The following is a 22,099-nucleotide window of genomic DNA, read 5'->3' on the forward strand; positions in this document are numbered from 1 at the left end:
TACCTATTTATTTTAAAAGCATACTATCCCAATTAGAGAAGAAGTGTTAACATCTCCCAGCTGCCATTTTGAGCTTAAATGCCATGTTTTTAGTCCAAACTTCTCTGGAGCTTGTCTGATAGAGCTCTGGAACCGCCAGCGCTCATGTGTCCCCTGGTGACCACATTTCAGAATTCTTTTCATGGAGGGAAACCTCTCATTGCATCAGATTGTTTTTAGAGCCATTTCCTGCCTAAACCCTCACCCTTCAGGCTGGCGTTGGGGCTGAGGGCTAGGACGCAGGGCTCCGGTGAGACCCAGAGCAGCTCAGTATATTTGGTGTTGAGTAGATCCTGGTGTTCTGTGGTTGGGGCTTCTGTCGAAGAAATGGGGCAGTGATGACATTTGCTCTTGCCCTGTCTGCTCTCTGTTCTTTCCTTTGTCTCCTTCTCTCTACTTTCCCTCCGTTTTAAGTATTCCCCTTTGGTATTGTTTCTTTCTTTTGCCTTGATGTTCCTGAGTTTCCATGAAAGTGTAGGTCAGGTTGGTTGGTTGTTCTGGGCTAAGTTCAGGGTACTGAGCAGGAGAGGTTTTTTCGTGTATTTTGCATGAGAATAGATCTATGTGTGTATGAGTGGATGCATGCCCAAGAAAACGTATATAAAGGCAATCTTGTATCTCAGAGGAGCAAAGCTTTAATGGTGACAGAAGAGACGCTCTTCCATATGGAAGAGGCTGTAGATTGGCGGAGGAAATCCAGATCCAGTGATGCACTGGAGCCAGCTCCACACCTATTGGAGGAGCAATCATTACCATTTTGGAAATTTGGGAAGCTATGGTAAGACACAGCTGTTGTTAAAAATTAAATTTTAGAGGGGTGCCTGGGTGGCTCAGCCAGTTAAGCATCCAACTCTTGATTTCGGCTCAGGTCATAATCTTAGGGTCATGGGGTCAAGCCCCGCATAGGGCTCTGCCCTCAGTGGGGAATCTGCATAAGATTCTCCCTCCCTCTCCCTTTGCCTCTCCCCCCTTCCCTATGAGAGTGTGCGTGCTTGCTTGCTCTCTCAAGTAAATAAATAAATCTATAACTATAAAAAAATTTAAAAAATTAAACTATAGAAAATTATAATTAAATAAATTATATTTAAAAACAAAGGCAATAAATACTCAAAATTTATCACTTCCTAATGACAGATCTTCCTCAACATACAATGGAGTTACATCCTGATAACCCCATCATCAGTTGAAAATATTGTTAATTTGAAAATGCACTTAATACACCTAACCTACAAAACATCTAGCTTAGCCTAGCCTACTTTATTTGTTTTATAAATTTAGTTTTTATTGGTGTTCAATATGCCAACATATAGAATAACACCCAGTGCTCATCCCATCAAATGCCCCCCTCAGTGCCCATCACCCAGTCACCCCCACCCCCCGCCCACCTCCCTTTCTACCACCCCTAGTTTGTTTCCCAGAGTTAGGAGTCTCTCATGTTCTGTCTCCCTTTCTGATATTTCCCACTCATTTTTTCTCCTTTCCCCTTTATTCCCTTTCACTATTTTTTATATTCCCCAAATGAATGAGAACATACACTGTTTGTCCTTCTCCGATTGACTTATTTCACTCAGCATAATACCCTCCAGTTCCATCCACGTCGAAGCAAATGGTGGGTATTTGTCGTTTCTAAAGGCTGAGTAATATTCCATTGTATACATAAACCACATCTTCTTTATCGATTCATCTTTCGATGGACACCGAGACTCCTTCCATAGTTTGGCTATTGTGGACATTGCTGCTAGAAACATCGGGGTGCAGGTGTCCCGGCAGAGGCGGGGTGCGATGGCAGAAGAGTAGGGTCCCCAAGTCACCAGTCCCCACCAAACAGCCTAGCCTACTTTACACATGCTCAGAATACTTACATTAACCTACAGTTGGGCAAAATTGTCTAACTCAAAGCCCAGTTTATAATTAAGTGTTGAGTAGCTCATGTAATTGATTGAATTCTGTAATGAAAGTGAAAAACAGAATGGTTGTATGGGTACAGAATGGTTGTGAGTCAATTAGTTGTTTACATAGCAGCCTAGGGGCTGTGGCCCCCTGCCACTGCCCAGGATCACAAAAGCCTATCATGCAGCCTATTGCTATCCTGGGAAAAAGTCAAAAGTCAAAGTGTGGTTCCTCCTAAATGGGTATGACTTTTGCACCATCCTAAAGCCAAAAAATCCTAAGTCAGACCATCATAAGTTGGAGACCACCTGTTGTTTACTATGTTTTATTATTATCTCAGCTCTTGAGGTTATTTACTACTACTATACTTGTATCATGGAAATACTGTCTTAAGGTTTACTACTGTGCATCTCTTCCTGATTCCACATGCAGTGACATCACAGTGGCAGCTTGAAACCAGCCCACTGGGACTATTTACACCACAGAAGTTGACAAATGTTATTATAAATTGGGGTGCTTTTTTCCCAGAGAACTGGTTGTCCAACATTTATCACGATAGCTTGGGCATCCAGATAAGTGCCATTGAAAGGTCAGTTTTGTGCATGTGTGTGTGCTCTTATGAAGACTCTTCCTCTTCCTAGCTGAATATCTAGATGATGGTTCTCTTTTCATTTACTGCCTACCCAGGGAACCTTGGTCTTTTAGAAGGTGAATGGACAGGGAAACCAGGGAAGACAGATGTGGGGCAGGAGAAGCCCTGGGCCCAGGGGGCCCCTGGGTGTAACAGCCAGAGTCTCAGTTCCTTTAAGAGAAATGTCAATGACCAGTTATATGAATATCATCGACAAACAAATGTTCCTCCTGTCTTAGAAGGGGGCCTACTCCCACACACCATTTCAGGAAACAAGAAAACAGCACAGTTTTTAATGAGACATCATTTGGAGACGATATTAATTGAACTAGATTCAGTTGGTTGAGTTGAGAGTACTTTGCTGCATTTAGTTGTGTATGGTTCCCCCCTTTATTGTATTGTATCCCCCCTTTACTGCCCTGAATGCAGTAATGCAGATAAGGCTGATCAGCAAATGTTTTTTTTTTTTCCTTTTTTTTTTTTAAATTGAAGTTTGATTTGCAAATGTTCCTTGAGAACTTGGCATGTACCAGGCCTGGGTCTAAGTTCTCTATGTTCTCTATTTTTTCTTTATTGCTTCTGGAATCCCCATGAGGGAGATACTACTGTTATCCTCATTTTAGAGTTAAATCCCAAAAGGGTTAAGTGAACCTGCCTAACTTTGCTCAGCTCAGGGATGCAATGAACACATGTGTCCAGAGCCCGTGCATAACCCCTCTACTGCACCTCAGTTCACAGAGGGACACAGATCCAATGCATGCCCTCAAAGGATTTCTACCCTAGCCAGCATAAGAGGAAATACACATTAAAAGGGACTTCTTTACCTAATTTTGGATTTAGTTACATATATTATCCTACTCACTACCCTCTTTCTACTGTAGCCCCAAACCAGCTCAACCGTGGCCTCTGCCGTGAAACCTTGCTAGCCCCTTCTCCCCAAGCCTGGCCTGTCCTCCAGCCTCACATGCCTCCAGAAGGCACCAGCCTTATTTTGTAGTGTGTATTTTCATGGCTATCTTCTGCATGCTGAAAGGTGAGCTCCTGGAAAGTTGGGTGCAATCAAATTCATCTCTGTACCCCTCCCGGCCAGTGCAGGCAATAAATAGGCCAAATCAATGCTTCCCCAGATAACTTCCAGACTCACACATCTTGCAAAAGTATAAAGAGACATTTGAACATAAAATAAGTCCATTTAAAAGAAGTAGAAGGAGTAAGTGCTTCTGGACACCACCGCTGAGCCAATTACAATACAGAGGCAATAAATTTGGCAGTCTCTTATTTAGCCACCAAGCAAAATGAGAAGTACCCGGAGTTACATAGGTTTCATTTTCTGACAACAGGAAGCGTACTAATTTATCCACAGGAATAGAATTTCTTCCTGGAACTAAACATAAACCAGAATTTATTGTTCAGATTCTTATTAAAAGACACTGAGTGACACAGTGAATGATGTCTTCAACTGCAGTCTTACAAAAGATGCCGAAATGTTGTTATACCAGATTATTCTTCTATCGACCCTCTATAAAAGCAAGAAGCCTGACATTAAAGCATAACTCATTGAAAACATTTATGTGAGTGGCCGAGGTAATCTGCTCCAGGTACTCTGCTTTCTGATGGTTTCACAGAACAAGAATAAAACCAGGAGAAGCCAGGGCGGGGAATATGGGCTATTGCCTCTCTCTTAACTGTCTCTTTTGAGCAATATTTGATCAGTGACAGGCTGTTGTTCTGCTCACAATCAAAACTCTACAAAATGCCTGTAATTCAGATTTAAGAGACACGTGGCACTATCAGTATATGAAATGTGTCAGGTGAGAGAGACAAGCCGTGAGAGTTTTGAGAACTTACCAGAGGAAGTGGCCCCTGACATTTGTCACCAGGGCCACAGTCTAGGCTGAACCATGAGGAATGGGCAGGAGTCAGAACCTCAGAGAAGAGTGGGGAGGCAGTTGTCATGTGGAAGTTGGTAGTGTCTGTGTGTGTGTGTGTGGTATGTGTGCGTGGTGGTCAGATGTATGTGGGGCATGTGTAGGTAGGGGTATATAGGATGTATGTGGTATTGGTGGGGGGTATGTGGGGATATGTGGGGGGGGTGTATATATGGTGTGGGAATGGTGTGTCAGTGTGGGTGTAGGTGGGGGTCTGTGTATGTAGGGACACATGATGTGTAGGTTTTGTGTGGGTAGGTATGCATGAGGTATGTGTTTTTGTGTGTGGAGGGTAGAGGGAGAGGACTTTATTGAGGAGTTATCTGAAGTAGTGGAGAGAAAAATCTAAAATGGTGAGTTGGGCCAGTTCACTGAACACCTTGAATCTGAGCATTTATCTTATGGGCAGTTGAGCCACTGAATATTTTTGAACAAGGAAGTTTGGGTCAAAGAGGCCTTTCAGGAAAAGAAAGCCCCCAAAGCAGTCATTCTAGTTCTTCAGCATTTCTAACTGACTCTCAATCCCTTGCCCACTTGCCCTGTGCTGGACTGTTCCTCTGGGTACACATGCTTCTGGCCCAGGCTCAGGGAGGGCCTCCAGAATGTCTGGCTGTCTGAGTAAATCTGCTACAGACATTGCCCACTGAGATATGATGCTGCCCCAGGGAGCTGCACGCTGATCACTTGCCATGCAGACTGGCCTGGCCCCTTGTGGGCTGGTGGTCAATTAATTCTGTTGTTCTGTGATAGATAGAAGTGGGGAGATCACTGCCCTTGAGAAGCTCACAAGCTGTCCATGTTGGGTAACTCCACACCTTTCTCTGCCTTTACCCCTTGACCCAACTTCTGTGTACACATAACCTACTAGAATGTTTCATTGCCTCTATTTGTAGGCATGTTTTTTATCTACTGTTACAGAAGATAGAAACAATAATGATTAATAAATAAACATCCATGAACATGACATCCACATGCCAAGGTTCCAAATGCATCTGAGATCCCACCCGCCCCCAATACTAGCCTCTTGAATACTAGTTCTCCTCTCCTCTCTCCTGTATCCCTCTCACCACCTCAGGAGCAGAGATCTTTGAACAACGAAGTACCCAAGAACAGTTCTCTGTGGCTGCAGTGCCACCTGGATCTTTGGATTGCCACTGGGTGATATGCACTACCTAACCCTGAAAATGGGGCAGCAACAGCTCCATGTTGACCCTGAAAATGGGGCAGGGACAGCTTCATGTCCCCAGTAGGGGCCTTGAGAAGGGTTGGGAGAGCCACCCAGACCAGAGGCTGCCAATTCTACTGTGTTGTTCCACCTTGGAGTCTGCTGAGGGGTTCTCTTCTCCTGAATAGAATTCCCACCGTGGTCTGTGGTACAATCCCTGCTACTCTCCAATCTGTTTTTTAAGACTGAATCTTGCATTGCCTTTTTAGAATTCTGCCCCCTTGGGTACCAAACTTGAGAGAAAGCAAAAGGCCAAAGTGTCATCCATTCATTTATCAGACTTCACCGAACACCTAGTGTGATCCAGACAGTATGTGAAACCAGGAGGTCCAGGCTTTGGAGAGGAGCCACTGATTGGGATAGAACTGCATTCTCTAGCTCAGTGGTTTTCAGAATGGGTTCTCTGGGACCTACGTGTTCTTAGGGAGTGTGAGGCAAGGGTGAGGGGAGCCAGTGTGCAAGCAGCAGGGCCCCAGGATTTTTGCCCACCCTGATTCAACCAAAGCAACTTGTTTCTCTTTTTGCCATGAAGCCTTTGTTTGAGAAAAGGTTCTGCAGCTCTTAGAACATCTTCCTTCAGACCTTATGGCTTTAAGACATTTCCAGAGGCAGATTCCCAGCTTCCCTCCCCAGAACTAGCTGAGTTTCCTCTGGACTCACACAGAGCTCTGTACCTCTAGGATAAGACCCACCACATTGTATGATAATTATGTGATCTTCTCCCCACTGGACAGAGGATCTTTATTTCCCCAACACTGAGCACAGTAATTGGCACACAGTAGGTCCTCCATAAGTGTTTGATCTGTGCCTACGTTCCAAAATCTATAAAATGTAGCAGTTGTACCAAGGGACATCCTGTGCCCAGCGCATCCTGAAACTGAGCTGGCGTTTTGCTGACTGCCTGTTGAATGAACAAGTGAATCTAACACTCCTCAGCCCTCAGGTGCCATGATTTTACCTCTTTGTGAATGCAGACCTCCTTAAGACATGCAGGAAACGTAGACTTGGTGAGGAGATGCATAAGGGCTTGGATTAGAGGTGCCTTCATCCTCTCAGAAAGGAGTTATCAAAATATTGACCCCTGGAGTAAGACAGAATGTAAAGGAAGCAGCTGCCTCAAAGGCTGAGATGGTATCTCATTTGGCTCCGGAAGGACTCAGTTGGCTCTGTTAGACCAGTGATAAAGTCTCACCACCTGATTCAATTCTAATCCACGGTTGCTTATGAATATAGGACCGGCATCAGTGACATGAGGCCAAATTTGGCCAGATTCCCAGGCTCAAGATGGATGGAGCCTAGAAGTGAAGAGTCCCTACCCCATTTCCCTGCTGAGTTCCCATTTACCAAGGCTCAAGTCCCTTTGGGTAGTTCAGACTTCCTCACCATTCTGGAGGAATTCCTCCAGCCATTCTGGAGAACAGAAGGAGGCTCTGGATATCAGCCTTGGTGCCAGCCTTGAACTGCAGCTATAGTTTAGTAAAAGAACATTTGCCTTGGAATCACGAGGGCCCTGCTTGAATCGTGCCTCTACCATTTGCTAGTCATGTGACCTTGGTCCATCAATCTTCTTGAATTTCCATTTCCTTGTCCACAAGAGAAGATCAGCTCCCCAGGGCTGCTCTGAGTGCCAGTTAAGATGTGTATTTGATGGAGCCAAGTAGAGAGTAGATGCTCAGCAAATCATGATGAACCTGACTTTGAGGGCCAGGACCAGACAACCAGATGCCCATGCAGCAGACATGGCCCCCTGCCACAGAGCCTGCCACAGCTCTGGGCCAACAGCACCAGTTGGCATAACTCATGGAGGTCACCACATTTCCACATTCACCTTGTCTCTCCACCCACAGGTGTTCACAGGCACTACTAATCACTCTACCATGAAAAATACAGTCACTGTCTCTCCCACTGAGCACTAAATTAAGGATGATCCTGTTACCAGTTGCCAGGGCCATTTTATCCATCATGCAAATGTGGAGAACCATGTATGCTACTTTGAATGAATTAGGCATTTGGTCAATGCCCTAGTCAGTCGGAGCTGCTATAACAACATTCCATAGACTAGGTGCGAGATTAACAACAAAAATTAATTTTTTCACAGTTCCAGGGGCTAGAAGCTGGAGATTAGGGTGACAGTATGGTGGTTCTAGTGAGGGGCCCTCACTGGGTCACAGAGTGCCAACTTCTCATTGTGTCCTCACACAGCAAAAAAGGAGTGAGCTAGATCTCTGACCCCTTTTTATAAGGGCTTCACGAGGGCTCCATCCCCATGACCTAATTACCTTCCAAAAGCCTCACCTCCAAATACCATTGCATTGGGAATTTGATCTCAACATACAAATGTTGGGGAACACAAACATAAAGACAATCATATACAAATATATAACAAACATATATAACATACAAAAAACATAATGAACATATACACAGTCAAATATCTAGAAGACAAAATTCTGGCCTCTTGATGTCATCTGCTAAGCTAAAATATATTGTGGCTGGCCCTCCGGCTGGCCCCTCCAGCTGGCACAAGTAATAAAAACCACCATTTGTGTCAGCCCAGGACAGATCTTGGTGTTCCCTAGGAATGATTTTGTTGCATGAGTAATGGAGCTGAGTAAGATTCATTTCCCCAAAAGCTCATTTCCCCAAAGAAATTGATGATGAGTTTGGGGAAGACCTACCAACAGACAACCAGCATCATTTTTATCATAGCAAACAGCCAAACAAACAAAAAGAAGAACAGAAGATAACACAAAGATCCCCTGGATAGGCAGACAGATTAAATGAGCTATAGTTATGATATATTCATATCATATGATATATTCATAAAATAGAACACCATAGAGGATTCAAGATGAGTAAACTAGAACTACATGTAGTAATATGAATAAATCTCAGAAACACAATGATGATTGCAAGAAAGACAATCGCTGAAAGATATGTGGAATAATGCCATTTATGTAAATTCCAAAATCGTCAATACTGTGTATCAGGGGAGGGGAGTGGGAGCTTTGTGTTATGGTGCAAGATAACATAAGTACAGAAAACATATATACACATGTACAGTCCAACAAAAACTTACAAAGAGAACACCTCTGTCACCTTCTCTTAGGTCAAGAAATAGCTAAGTAATGAAGTAATTTTAAGGGATGTTAGAGATAAAGGCTGAGAATGTGCCAGCAGGAAGGGAAGGTCTGCAGCACCATCAGGACAGTGTTACCTTTGGGGGGCAGGGATAGTGGATGGAAGGGGATGCTAAGGAAGCCTTCCCCAGCTTTGCAATGTTCTCATTCAAACACACATGCATACACACCAAAGCACGTGTGGTGCACTATCGAGATTTTTCAAAATACGGAGGCTGTATGTGGGTGTTATTTATATCACTCTCTAAACTTTTTCGTGTTTGAAATAGTTTATAATAATTTCCAGAACTTGATGAAGGATTAGATTCCAAGGATTCAGAGATCAAACAAAAATTACTGTGTGGTGGAATCCCCATGATAGAAGTGGTCGTAAAAACTAAAACCCGATTCATTTCTGATTAACCTTCACTTCCTCACTACTGTTTGGGTCAGGAGCATTTTACTTAAAAATGAGAACAGAAAATTTACCACTTCTCAGTTCCTTCTCTAGGTGCCTTGTATCCACTAGGAGGGACTTAATAGCTAAAGATGATGTGCCTGACACATTGAACAATGCAGGGGAGGTGCTTGCAAGGCCACCTTTTGTTGTTCTTTCACTCTTTATGTCCTTGCAGTGGGGACAATTTGGCCTCGTCCTTGGATGGAAATTGGATAGCTCAGCAACTCAGATGCTCATTCACTGTTATTTACAAACAAAACAAGTAAGAACCAAAAAATATTGGTCATTCTATATTGTTAACTACAATCTCAAAAATTCAAATTTCACTCAAAGCTAAGAGTTCTCTCCTTTTCCCTGGGTGAGGCCAACTGCCAAGAGGAAAGGGATAGAGTGATCTCCTTTTCTTTCTAAGACACTTCCTCTCTCAACCTACTGAACTCAATTTCCCCTGATTCCAAGAAGGAGTTGGAGAGAAGGAGGAAAGGCAGCTGGTAAAGATCTCACTTGACTGGTACTTTGTAACATGTCTGCAAGTTCTTTGGGCCCAGGAGATGTTCCAAGCTGACTCTTCCTCACTTGAGGAACTTCATGGGTCCCTAGAGGTCCCTTGCCTTGATGCAGTGTACCTTTTTTGGACAATGGTTTACTCACTTTGAGCCTTTGTGGCTCAGGATCAAAATACAAAGCAGATTACTCAAATTAATAATCAAATTAGGTGGGGCACCTGGGTGGCTCAGTCGGTTAAGGGTCTGACTCTTGATTTCAACTCAGGTCATGAGATTGAACCCAGATAAGGCTGGGCCCTGAGGTGGAGCCTGCTTATGATTCTCTCTCTTCCTCTGCCTCTCCCCTCTGCTCACTCTCTCTCTCTCTCTTTAAAAAAAAAAATCAAATTAGGTATTGGAAAGAGAGTTGAATAAAAGCCTATTGACAAAGGTGTTAGCAGAATGCAGGGAAACACAAAGGTTGTGACAACAACAGCAAGGCAAGAAGCATTGCTGCCCCTAGACCCAAGGGGGCAAGAAGTGCAGTTACCAGGACCTGAAGACAGAAAGGGCTCTGCAGAAAGGCTCAGGCCATCTGATAGGAGCTACAGCCTTTAGTCAAGCAGTGCATCCAGCTCATGGCATTTCAGCCTCTCTCCCCTCGACCCCTCCAGTCACTTGCCCATGCTCACCACTGGCTGAGCCCAGCTGGAAGGCAAGGGGTAAGGAAGCCTGCTATTCCACCAGCCATCTCCTGGGGCAAGTAGCAGGAGAGAAGACAGGGCAGGTGTGGGGGAGCCACTTAGGGGTGCAAAACAGAAAAGCACAGGGCTCAGCCCCCAAGCATCCTGTGGTCCACTGCCAGGTTTCTCTCTCCTTAGGTCCCTCACCCCTCTGGGTGACCCTATTAAAAAGGATCTGTGTTCTAAGTGAGTGCTAGAGGGCATAAGTGGTATGCCAACGCCAGCTCACACAGGCCTCGAGAGCTGATTCAGGAACATCATGTTGGTAGCTTGAAATCAGCCGTGATGGGAATAGCTACACCTCCACATTGTTTCCACGACAGCACAGTGACAGCTCTCTGGTCTTGCTCCTGGCACATCAGCCCATACCCTGCTTGAGAGTTCTTGAGTGGGAATCAGATTTCTGTCCACTGTGTGTGCACACACCCACACACACATGGCACACACCCCACACACATGCACAAATTTCTAAGGATTCTTACCAAGCCTTTCGGAGTGGTCTTCAAACCCCCTCAAGACCTTTGAAGGAAGCAGAAGAACCTCCATATACATCACCCCTAGTAAAGAGGATAAAATGGGCTAGATATAAACTGCTAACTTTGTTTAAAGAAATTCTCTTCAAAAATTTCTTTTGGCACTTTTCTTGATGTGGGGTATTTTGGTTGTCTTGCAAGCTCTTGCCATTGCACTTTGAAAATGTGCCAGTTCTACTGTGTGGTCTGTCTCAAAACTCACTTTTGACTCTACTATGTAATAAAATTTTTTTGAAACGAACAGACCGATTTACAAATTGGCTAGTAGCAGATAAGTTTTCTAAAAGTGGCAGGAGACAGTTTTATTAAGGATCCTCAACTCAGTTCCTAATGTCCTGAAATGTCTCTTGTAAGCCAGCCAGAAGAATTGACCAGATCCCAGTAACCATCATCATTAGGGGTTTTTATAAGAGGAAGGCCCATGCTCACTTTTGCAGGCACGAGAGAAACTGCCCTCCCACAAAGTCACATGTGCCCTGAGAACACTCCAGAATGGCTTGTTCCAATGTGACAAAGATGTAACTGGGTTTTAGGGATGCCAAGGTTCTTGCTAACTTCCTTCTGAAAAGCCACTCAGACCGAGGCCTGTGGTCACTACTGGTCAGTGAGGCTGCAGTGACAGGCTTACCAGGGTACTCCAGCTTTGAGAGAAACTTTGTGTTCAGAAATGTGAGCTCGCCTCTGAGGAGTGAAGGAGCCTCAATGGGCCAGGGAAAGGAGGCAGGAGCAGCATCTGGACCCTCCGAAGGAAAGTCCCCATGCCAGGATCTGAATGGTTACAACCAGAGAATGCTGACTGCAAACCATAGATGGATCTGGGGCTCCAGCAGAAAGTTGTGTGGAGAGACAGAAGAGTTCCTGTGTCAACAGAGGTGACTGCAGCGGGGAACCTGTGCCAAGCTGAAGCAAGCAATGGCACTAGGAAGGTCTTTCATGCATCTGCAGTATGCTCCTGGGGTGTGCCTGCAAGCCCACAGGGACCCTGTGCACGCTGACCCTCCGCACTCTTCGCCTCCTCCAGAGGGAACACCGAGGAAGTGGAGAGGCAGATGCCGGAGAGGGGCCGCCCTCCCAGGGGTGTGATTTTGGGCAGAGAGAGGCCCAGGGTAGAACAGGGGAGGTTGCTCGGGCAGCAGGAGACGGCAGATGGCTTTCTATAGGAAGTGTCCAGGTCTGCGTTTGGCTCTACAAAGGCTTACTCAACGGTTCTGCTTGGACTAAAGCATGGCCACCCCCTGGGGGGACGGCAGCTGGACCTGTGGCTGTGGGGGTGTGCCCGAGAGATTATCGGCCACAGCCACGTGTCCACAGGGTATCCATCACACCCTTAAGCCTGAGCCTGCCACGGGTAGCTAAGGTGTTAGAAAATCCACACCAAGATGGATGGTGGCTCTGAGTGCCTGTCAGCGTCTGATCACTCCAGCTGACAATAAATTTGAGCCATTAAACAGGAAATGGTCTGATTGGAAAGCTGGAATCCTTGCCTCTGAGCTGCTGACCATTGTGGTAATTGAGCTACTGACACCATCAATCTCCCTAAGAATAGACACGGTGACCTCTCAAACAGGGGAGGCTGAGTGATCTATGGCTCTGTGAGATAGTTTAGCCCCAAAAGGCCCAGAGTGGGTGTTCAGCAAATGAATTACTATTGGATAGCTGAGGAGACTGGCTGCAGTGGCTCCCTGGCCCTGAGGCCTTGTCTGCCATGGTCGGGCCATATCACTCATGGCTTCCTTCCACGCAGGGCACTGGGGGGACCAGCAACCGCCATGTCAGGCCCCGTAACCTTTGCTCTACAGAAGCCTCTGGAAGCCCTTTTGGCTCTGGCACCTCGTGGCTCTGGCACCTCGTTGGACACTTCAATATTGTCTTACCTAGGGCTCCTAGCACAGAGTCAAGGAGAAGAGCAGGCTGGCCCTGGGTATTCCGAGGGCGGCGGGACTTGGGAAAGGACAGTGCATAAGGACGCTTCCTCAACACCCAGCAAGCAAGCAGCAAATACCAAGTGGGATCAGGCTTCGGGCCATGGTTTCAGTTAGTAAAGGGCAGTCTTCACAGGTCAGCACTCCGGGAGAGGCTGGGGCTTTCTCTCCGCCCCAGCCCCAGATCTGAAAGGCATTCACAGAAAAAGGGCATCGCCTGCCTTCAAATGCGAGGACAAGTCAATACAGACTTCAGTGATCTGCCCCAGGGCTTCCTTCATTATCAGAATCACTTCCAGAGGAAAAAACAGCCAGCTTTGAAGTGAGACAGAGGCGGGTCCTGACCCCAGCTCTCTTTACTGGCAGTGTGATCCTGGGCAGACTATTTCCCCTGAGCTCAGTTTCCCCATCTGTCGTGGGGCTGTGAAAATTGTCTAAGATAAGACACAGGAGGTACCTGACCCATCTGAGCAGCCCTGCGGTGGGTATCTCACATTTTGTCTACTGTCTACAAGGTCAAGCGCAGGCAGCTCCAGCCCTGCAAGGGGTGTGTCTTCCTTGCTGGAAACCTCTGGGCTCCTTTTCCCCCCTGTGGCTCCCAGAAGTCTGGGAAGTGTACGGGAGCCAAGGGACACACTAGCCCCCTATACTATCCCATCAAATCCTCTGCGGGTTCTGCACTCCTTGTAACTCCTGCACAGAGTACTTGCATTGAACCTGGGCGCAGAGCCTTGAGCAGTGTTTCTTAGCAAGGGCTGAGCATCAGAGTCCCCAGGGAACCTACTGGAAGACTCTAGCTCAGTAGGGCTAGAGCAGGGCCCAGCTATCTCTGTGCTTTTACCAGCATCTCATGTGCACACCCACTTAGAGAGCCACTGACCCAAAGAAATAATATCCTGCACATTTCAGACACTGAATGACTGTAGAAGAGTTTTAGGGTGTAGGTGTGTGTGTGTGTGTGTGTGTGTGTGCGCGCGCGCGCGCGCGCGCACGCGTATGCACACATGATGTTATGTATAAGAGGAGGGTATGGGGAAGCAGGAAGAGAAATTATAATGGTCTATTCAGTGTCTCCAAATCCCACCAGGTTGGAAGGGGCCCACAGGGGGCCAGCCTTCCCAGCAGGGGCCTCTTTTGTCCTCATGCTGCTAATTCCCGAATACCTGACACTTCAAGAGGTGGGGTCAGCCTGGGACTGAGGGTGCCCTGTTTGAAGTTTCAGATACTATGTGACCACTCAGGGCTCCCTCCTTGTGTGACATTCATATCTACAGCTGCTGGAAAGAAACCCTTCTTTCTTGCTTTTGTATTGCTCTGGAGCCAGCCGCCTGAGCGGAGTCACAGTGTCACCTCATAGGCCACTCAGGGCTCTGGCCCCCTGTGCTCCTGGCCCAGCCAGAATCCTGTGATCGAAAGGCAGGCCCCCCCTGTGCCTCCTGTCAGGTGACTGGAGGTCCTGTCCCTGGCCACAGTCCCAGTGGGCATGGAGACTTACAAAGCCCCAGTGGCCTTCACTTACTCCGTCTTCCTCTGTTCTTGCTCAGCCGCTTTGGTTGGGTCCCCTTTCAGTCCCCAGCCCCTCTTTCTCTTCAGACCAGACTGATAAGCCCCACCTCAGGAAGCATCAGAAGCAGCCAGGGCTGTCTCCTGGGGGGGTTACAATGCATTGCACTGAGCAAACATCACCTTTGGCAATAACCCATTGGTTGCCATGACAACGTGGACAGCTTGTGTCCTGGGGATATGTTGTGCCCTCCTTCCAGCTGCCTGAGGTCCCCTGCCCCAGCTTTCTTTCCCACATCCTTTCAATAGGCTTACAGCATCCTGGCGCCAGCTCACACGGACCATTCTTTAGTTCCGAGCAGCTTTGTCTGGATCGGCAAAGAACTGCTTGGCTTAGTTATCAAAGGAATAGATCAAGCCATTTCTGTCCTCAAAATGCTCTAGCCTCAAAGCTGAGATCCTTACCAGGGCGTACAAGGTCCTACATGATCTGGCCTCAGTTCCCACCGTTCTCCCCGACCAGCCTTCCCAGGCACACTAGCTTTCTTGCAGTTCCTCAGAAGGCCCGAGCAGATGTACCTCAGGCCCTTTGCACTCGCTGCTATACTCTCCATCCTGATTTCTGCATGCTTGTTCTCTCCCCTCATTCAGGTCTTTGGCCTCTCCTCAGCGACACCTCTCCAACCACTCAACCCTAACATAGCAGCCCTCCACCCTTTATCCAGCTCTTTCTCCTCATGGTGCCCTTCAGCCCCATGTCAACTCAACATTACGTTAACTCAGCTTTTTTGTGGATTCAGTGTCCACCTTCCCCAGTAGACCGCCCCTGCAACGGGGGCAGCCCATTTGTTACATGAGTGAATGAATGACAGCCATTGGATTCGAAGCTAGCTTTTCCATTTGATAGCTTATGGCATGGTGCAAGCCTCCTGGTCACCCAAGCTTTGGTCTCCTTGTCTGCAAAACAGAGGTGATATCATCTGCTAGCCGGAATGACAGGAATAAATGAGGCAGCACAGAGAATAGAACCGAGAGCATGCCCCACAAACAGGAGCTGACATCATCTCCTATTCTTGGGTCAGCTGCATTCAGAGTAATGCTCTCTCTGCCCGAGGCCACCCACGCATCTCCAAGGCACCTGCCACTGTGATCTGCCAGGGAAGCCTGCAAGATGCCCAAGGGGAAGACGGGGAGCGATGGAGTGGAGCAAGAACTCTCTCCCGCAGATGGCCTCCCCGCTCGTGCTGGGCAGCCACGGCCTTTAGATGGGAAACCAAGTCACCTCAGCCTCCCCTTGTGAAGCCCTTAGGGACAGCCTCCGCCAGCTGGGTGAGACGCCTGCTGCGGCCCCGGCGGTCTCTCCTGCAGCGAGCGTCTGCGGGGTGCCCAGCCAGCCACTACAGAGCAGGGTCTTCGCCCCATCTCTCAGGGGCTTCCTTGGCGTGGAGCCAAAAAGTGTTCAAACAAAGAAGGAGATTCGCAGCTTTCCTTTTTCAACCTGCTGGAAGATAGATTTACTCATTTCTGAACCTCTTAAGCGACCGCGAAACATTCTGTCCATTTCAGGTCCTACCATTATCAGTTTGATGTGAAGATACTGCCTTCGAGTTTATCACATTTTTCAGGGAGGGCAAGGGCCATGCACACACAGCATTGAGTGTCCACTGCACTGGGAGCCTGAACAAAGCCAGGGGAAATGTGAAGAGCAGGAGGACCAGACCCTGCCCTCCAGGGGCTCCCGGTACCTGTGCCGGGGGGCAGGGGGGCGGTGGCAATGTGGCCAGGCAGCCAATTCCTTAGGGCCGAAAAATGCACCAGCATGGGTGACCTGGCATCTTCAGTTGGCGAATCCAATGGTATCTGCATCTCCCGTGTTCAGGTGATGTAGTCACACACTCATCCAGTCAGTTTATGGGAGACAGCTGTCACTTGACACGCGGGAGAGAGAGTATCAGGTGCCTGGACTGAGAGAAAGGAGAGACTCCTAATCTCCTTTGCATATTGTCCAGTGAGTTAGACAATGACATAAAAGGCACAGAGTAGAGACATGACAGACTGAGGCTTAACCCCAATAGATGTGAAGTGTGGCGTTTAGGATCCAAAAAACAATCACGCTGAAATAGGATGTGTTTTGACATCCACTCATAAAAATATGCAAGTGTTTAAACACAAGCTTCGGGCAGCCCGGGTGGCTCAGCGGTTTAGCACCTCCTTTGGCCCAGGATGTGATCCTGGAGACCCGGGATCGAGCCTCATGTCAGGTCCCTGCGTGGAGCCTGCTTCTCCCTCTGCCTGTGTCTCTGCCTCTCTCTCTCTCTCTGTGTCTCTCATGAATAAATAAATAAATAAAATATTTAAAAAATAAATAAACCCAAGCTCCATAGAGGCCAGTGACAAACTGACATGGCCATGACAGTGACAAAGCTGAGGAAAAATACCTGCATCCCTGGGGGGCAGGGGGCAGGGGACCTCCCTGGTATATGCCCTGAGTTCTTTGGAACCAGCAAAGTTTGAGTTCAAATCCCAGCTCTGCTCATTAGCTGTGTGACCCTGGGTTATTCACAACCATCTCTGAGCCTCAGAATCTAACAGAAATGAGATGGTAAGACCCTCCCTGCTGGGTTAGTTTGAGAATTAGCAATAAGGTGAGGGCATCTAGCTCCGTGCCTGGGGGAACTTATGAGAACCTAGCAGATAGCAGGCATTCAATAAATGGTCACTGTTCATAATTTACCTGCTATATAAATATAGAATGTGCATTTTTAAGAGGTTGGAGGGCCGTTCTCTACCCTGGCCCTTTCAGACCCATCTGGAGTATTAGGTCCAGATTTAGACTCTAATCCTTGAGATTAGTCAGAAAGCAACCCTGTCACTGAGCCCTTATGAGAGAGGTAGGCAGAGTTAGCCTGAGAATAAAGCTCCGGATGCATAATTGGTACATTATTTTGTTGTTGTTGTTGTTGTTGTGAAAATCTCTAAAGAACCATCAAATTAAGAAGGAAGACATGCTCTGCTGCTCCAAAGACCCAAAGTAGAGGTGGAAAGAAGTTAGTGGGGTGGGTCTCAGCCCAAAGGAAGAGAAAACAGAGCTACCTACAATGAAATGGGCCACCGTGCAAAGTAGTGAGCTCCTGCCCCCTGGAAATATTTGGGCAGAAAGCAGATGACCATCTGTCAGAAATGTTAATAGAAGGAATTTCTGGAACCAAGCCTCTTTGCAACCAAACAAAGCTGGATTTGGATCCGGATTCCTGAAGTTAGCCGGGTGGCCTTGGGCAAGTTGACCTCTTTGAACCTCGGTATCCTTCTCTGCAAAATGAGAACAACAATGCTTCAAATGAGTACTAGAAGGATGAAGTCTGATCGTGTCCAGAATGCTCCTGGCCGAAAGTGGGTTCTCCCCTACATGGAGCAAAAAGCAGAGCTGTGTGACTTCCAAGATACCCCTCTGTGAGGCTAGGAAATGCAGAGCAACCACAGTGACTCCTGGGGGGACAAATTGGCCCCACCCAGCAGGCTGGGAGAGGCCAGGCCCCAGACAAGCAGGCAGCTAGGCAGCCAGTAGCAGTGGTCGGCATGCATGGGAACACAGCCCTCACCCAGAGCGTGGCACGTTCCTGTCGCCCTGTCTCACGGGCAGGGCACCTGAATGTGTTCTCAGCTCTGGCTGCATGTTAGCATTGCTTGGGTCAATGAGGCATGGGAACCTTGGCTTTGGAGGGAAGTCAAAAATAGGAAACATGATCTGAGGCCAGAGACTCTTAGCACCTCCACTGGTGCACAGACAGATGTGACAAATGTGAGACAGTTCAGTGATGTCTTCCTGGTTTGTGAGGGGCTCTGTAGCAGAGGATGGGAAAATGCTATTTTGCATCTTCCCTCGGGATTCAAGAGGAAATAAGTGAACTCAACAGTAAAAGGATTAGTAGCAATGTAAGGAGGAATTCTCTTCCAGTGGCAGATGTTGGACTATGGGAGGGACAGCCGAAATAATCGTGGAAGCCTCTCCTCACAGGCTTTCAGCCGAGCAAAGATTGCCGTCCAGAGGAGGGGGCCAAAGCAGACTCCCACCCAAAGGCCCTGGAAGGTACTCACAGAGTCCCCTTTCGTCTTGGGATACACTTTACTCTGTCCTCTGCCCTAAGTACGCCACTTCTCCTTTTACCTTTCTTCTTTGTTGGAATAACCCATTGGCGTCTTCCTTCTACAGGCATCTCAGAAAACATAGCCATGCCTTCGATGCCAGACTTGCTGGAAGAGAAGCTTCGATCACAACTGGAGGAAGAAAAGAGAAGGTACCCTTTCGTTTCACCTCACCCAGCCTCCTGGGCTCTCAGGGATGACCTGGAGCTGTGCAGGCTAGGCAGAGTGGCCACTCCCCAACCCAGGGCTGGAGCTGCTCTGGGAAGTGGGTCCAGTAGCTGGGTCCTCAAATAGCTGTAGGGCGTGCTGCCTTTGAGCAGATGGGTATGGGATGCAGGGACCATAAGCAGAGTGAGATTGGAATCAGGAGCAGAAGGCCCAGGGGGCTGTGGAGCCCATGCAGAGGTTTGCTTGTTGGCATCCTCACCAGCCCCTGGTCCCGGGCTGCAGCTCAGGAGCAATGAGGCTTATCTACTGCTGCCATCTAGGGGAGTCAAGAAATATGACCGCTGAGGTCTCCCTCCTGCCAATCTACACCTCCCCCCACCCACCGCCTCTGCCTCAGCTTCCCTCCTGAGTCTCCTCACCTGCAGCGTGTCCTCAGAACCTCACACCCTCTTTGCAGCCATTTAGGATCCCAAGATGACTTCACTAACAGAGTGAGGAACCTCAGGCATGAGCAGACACATGGCCACAACTGATACTCAGCATGGGCACAGAATCTCACTTCACGCCCCAGTCCAGCCTCATCGTTCATTCACTGATGGATGCTTCGACCAATGTTTGCTATGTCCTGCATGCCATGGAGAGGCTCTGGGGAGAGCAATCAAGTCACCTCCCTAGCCCTCGAGAAGCTGATGGTGGCAATGCTACACGTGCCACCCCCTGGGCTGGCAAGGCATGCCCCCTGAGCAAACGCCAGGCCTCTGGCCTCTCCCTACCCCCCCACCCCCCACTCACACACCCCTAACTACCCAAGTCTTGAGCAGAACTAAGCCCCATTCAGCTGGCCCTCAGATTTCTCCCCATGACTGCACTGGGGCTTGTCCTGCAGCCATCCTCCTTCCAGAAAGCCTTGCGCCACCCTCCCAGATGTGCCACAGTTTGCTCTCCACCCTTGGATTTGGCACTGCATTATCCTCTTTCTCCCTCACTCTGTTTATTTTTCCCAGTTTCCTTCCAACCATCTTTCTTGTGTCTTTATTCCACCATGTGTTGTCCCCTTGATCCACATTTCCAACCTCAAGGTTATCTCAGGAGCCAAGCTGTGTCTGCAGTTTGGCCACTTAACTGTTTCCTGTTGGACAACTCCTGCTCCGTGGTGCCCAAACTTACACAGGCAGTAACAAACGTATGGACACTTCTGTCCTCCACACAAAGGTGAACCAGTGGAATAGAAAGGTGCATTAGACTGGTTTCCAGAGCTGGTTTTCACATCCTGGCCCCTCTGTTTACTGGCCCCGTGCCATAGAGCAAGTTATGTAACCTCTCCATGCCTGAGGTTCCAAATCTGTAAAGTGGAGCATCATCTTCATAGGACTGTGTAGAGGGCTGAGTGAGTTTATGTGGCTGCGGCACAGGCAGCCTTCCGAGGCACAGGCCCCACAGCAACACTCCCATCATGGCCTTTCCTCCCTGCTGGTGACCTTCAAGACTCTTCCCTGATTCCACTGTAGGTATAAAACCATGTTCACACACCTGAAGGCCCTGAAGGTGGAGATCGAGCACCTGCAGCTGCTCATGGACAAGGCCAAGGTGAAGCTGCAGAAAGAGTTTGAAGCCTGGTGGACAGAGGAAGCCACCAGCCTGCAGGTATTAGCAGCTGCCCCCTTCACTGCCCCAGAGCCTGCCCCCTTCCTGTGGCCTGGGCGATGTCAGGGCAAGCGGGGAGAGACTGTCAGAGGCAGAAGAGTGGGGGCTTCCACCCACAGGCCCATGAGCTCTCAGCCGTGGCTCATAAGGCAAGTGCTCATCTTAATAATGAGGAAGGCAAATGGCTGGAGGCTTATTGTCTCTGTGCTCTGGCACCCGATGCATAGAAATGTGGGGGATGGAAGCTGTGCCCAAACCAAGGTATTTGCCACTGTTGCTTTGGGTAATGTTCTCTGTGATACCATATTGACAATATTGACTGTTTTTTACCAGTCATATATGTGTGTGTGTGTGTGTGTGTGTGTGTGTGTGTGTATACATGTGTATGTATACATAACTATATATTTCTGTAATTTATATATGTTATAGAAATTTTGGAAAATAGAGAAAAACACAAAGATGTAAAAATCACCATAACCTGACCATTTAAGGATAACCAACATTATCATGTTGGTCATATAATTTTATCTTTTTGTCCTATGCATATATTTCCATTGTTTTTATAAAAATAGAATCATATCAGTCTTCAAGTACCACAAACGGCTTTTGTTTTTGGGCCTCACTGAATCACATGACTACCCTTCCATGTTATTGTTCTACATCATTCTAATGGCTGTCACTCGTCCATCATATGAATTTATTTTAATCTGCCTAATCTTCTATTGTGTTTAATGTCTAGGTTGCTTCTAGTTTTGCACTGGAAACATATTTGTAGATAAATGCTTGTGTATTTGCTAGACAGATTCCTGGAAGTTCTCTATCATATTATGAAGGCTAAAATGACTTGTTAAGAAGTGTAATACAAACCCCGGTTCAAATTTTCCTCTGGTAACTCCTCAGCTGTGGCATAATGGAAGTGATGAGATATGTATTATAATATCACTGGTGTGACTAGCAGAACCCTCAGAGAGGTACAGCTGATCCCTCTATTTTAAAGACAAGGAAATTGAGAGCCCAAGAAGTTATTTGGCCAATGACACACAGCCAAGCAGTAACCAGTATGTTACCAAGTAGCCATGTTACCAGACAATAGAGAAAAATATTTGGATAAAATTTAATGCACGAGATGACAAAGACAGAACCAATAAGACCAATAAAACAAATAAAGTTATCAAAATAGTTTTAAAGCAAAGTTATGGTATAATAATATGTATACCACTTTACAGATGTATTGATAAGACCCAAAGAGTGAGCCCAATATTTAACATAATTTCAAAGTGATGGTGAGCACAGTATTTCAGGGTTTCTGCAACAATGTAATATGACATGAAAATATCTGTGATTTCTAAATGGTGACAAAGTCACTGATATTACATATACTGCTATTGTTTGTTGTCTACACTGTATTGTCGAAAGAAATGCTAAATTTCAGAGAGGAATTAGGAAAATTAAAAATGTCATTGGTTCCCATCCATGGTCCCAGGACCTCTGGGTTCTATCTGTTCTCCCGTGAAGAACCCTTTGTGATGAAGCCATCAGCCCCTGCTGGTGCCCAAGGGAGTTTAGCCACCAAACAGTAGATGATGAGACTCATCCTGTGTGAGTGACATAGGAAGAGTCAAGGCAAGGCTGCTGGATTCGAGCAGTGTATTGCTCATATAGACAG

At 47.4% G+C, this 22,099-nt stretch overlaps 1 protein-coding gene across 3 annotated transcripts in view; it reads left to right on the top strand.

The window, feature by feature from the left end:
* KIF6 (kinesin family member 6) overlaps positions 1-22,099 on the top strand; it is a 377,491-nt gene that overhangs the window by 329,377 nt on the left and 26,015 nt on the right. For all 3 annotated transcript variants that reach the window (XM_041753408.1, XM_041753258.1, XM_041753340.1), the window contains exons 17-18: positions 18,689-18,773; positions 20,298-20,433. In XM_041753408.1, the coding sequence (XP_041609342.1) occupies positions 18,689-18,773; positions 20,298-20,433 (221 nt within the window). The remainder of the gene's footprint in view (positions 1-18,688; positions 18,774-20,297; positions 20,434-22,099) is intronic.

The sequence above is a fragment of the Vulpes lagopus genome, chromosome 1 (genome assembly GCF_018345385.1).
Source record: "Vulpes lagopus strain Blue_001 chromosome 1, ASM1834538v1, whole genome shotgun sequence".
NCBI classification, from domain to species: Eukaryota; Metazoa; Chordata; class Mammalia; order Carnivora; family Canidae; genus Vulpes; species Vulpes lagopus.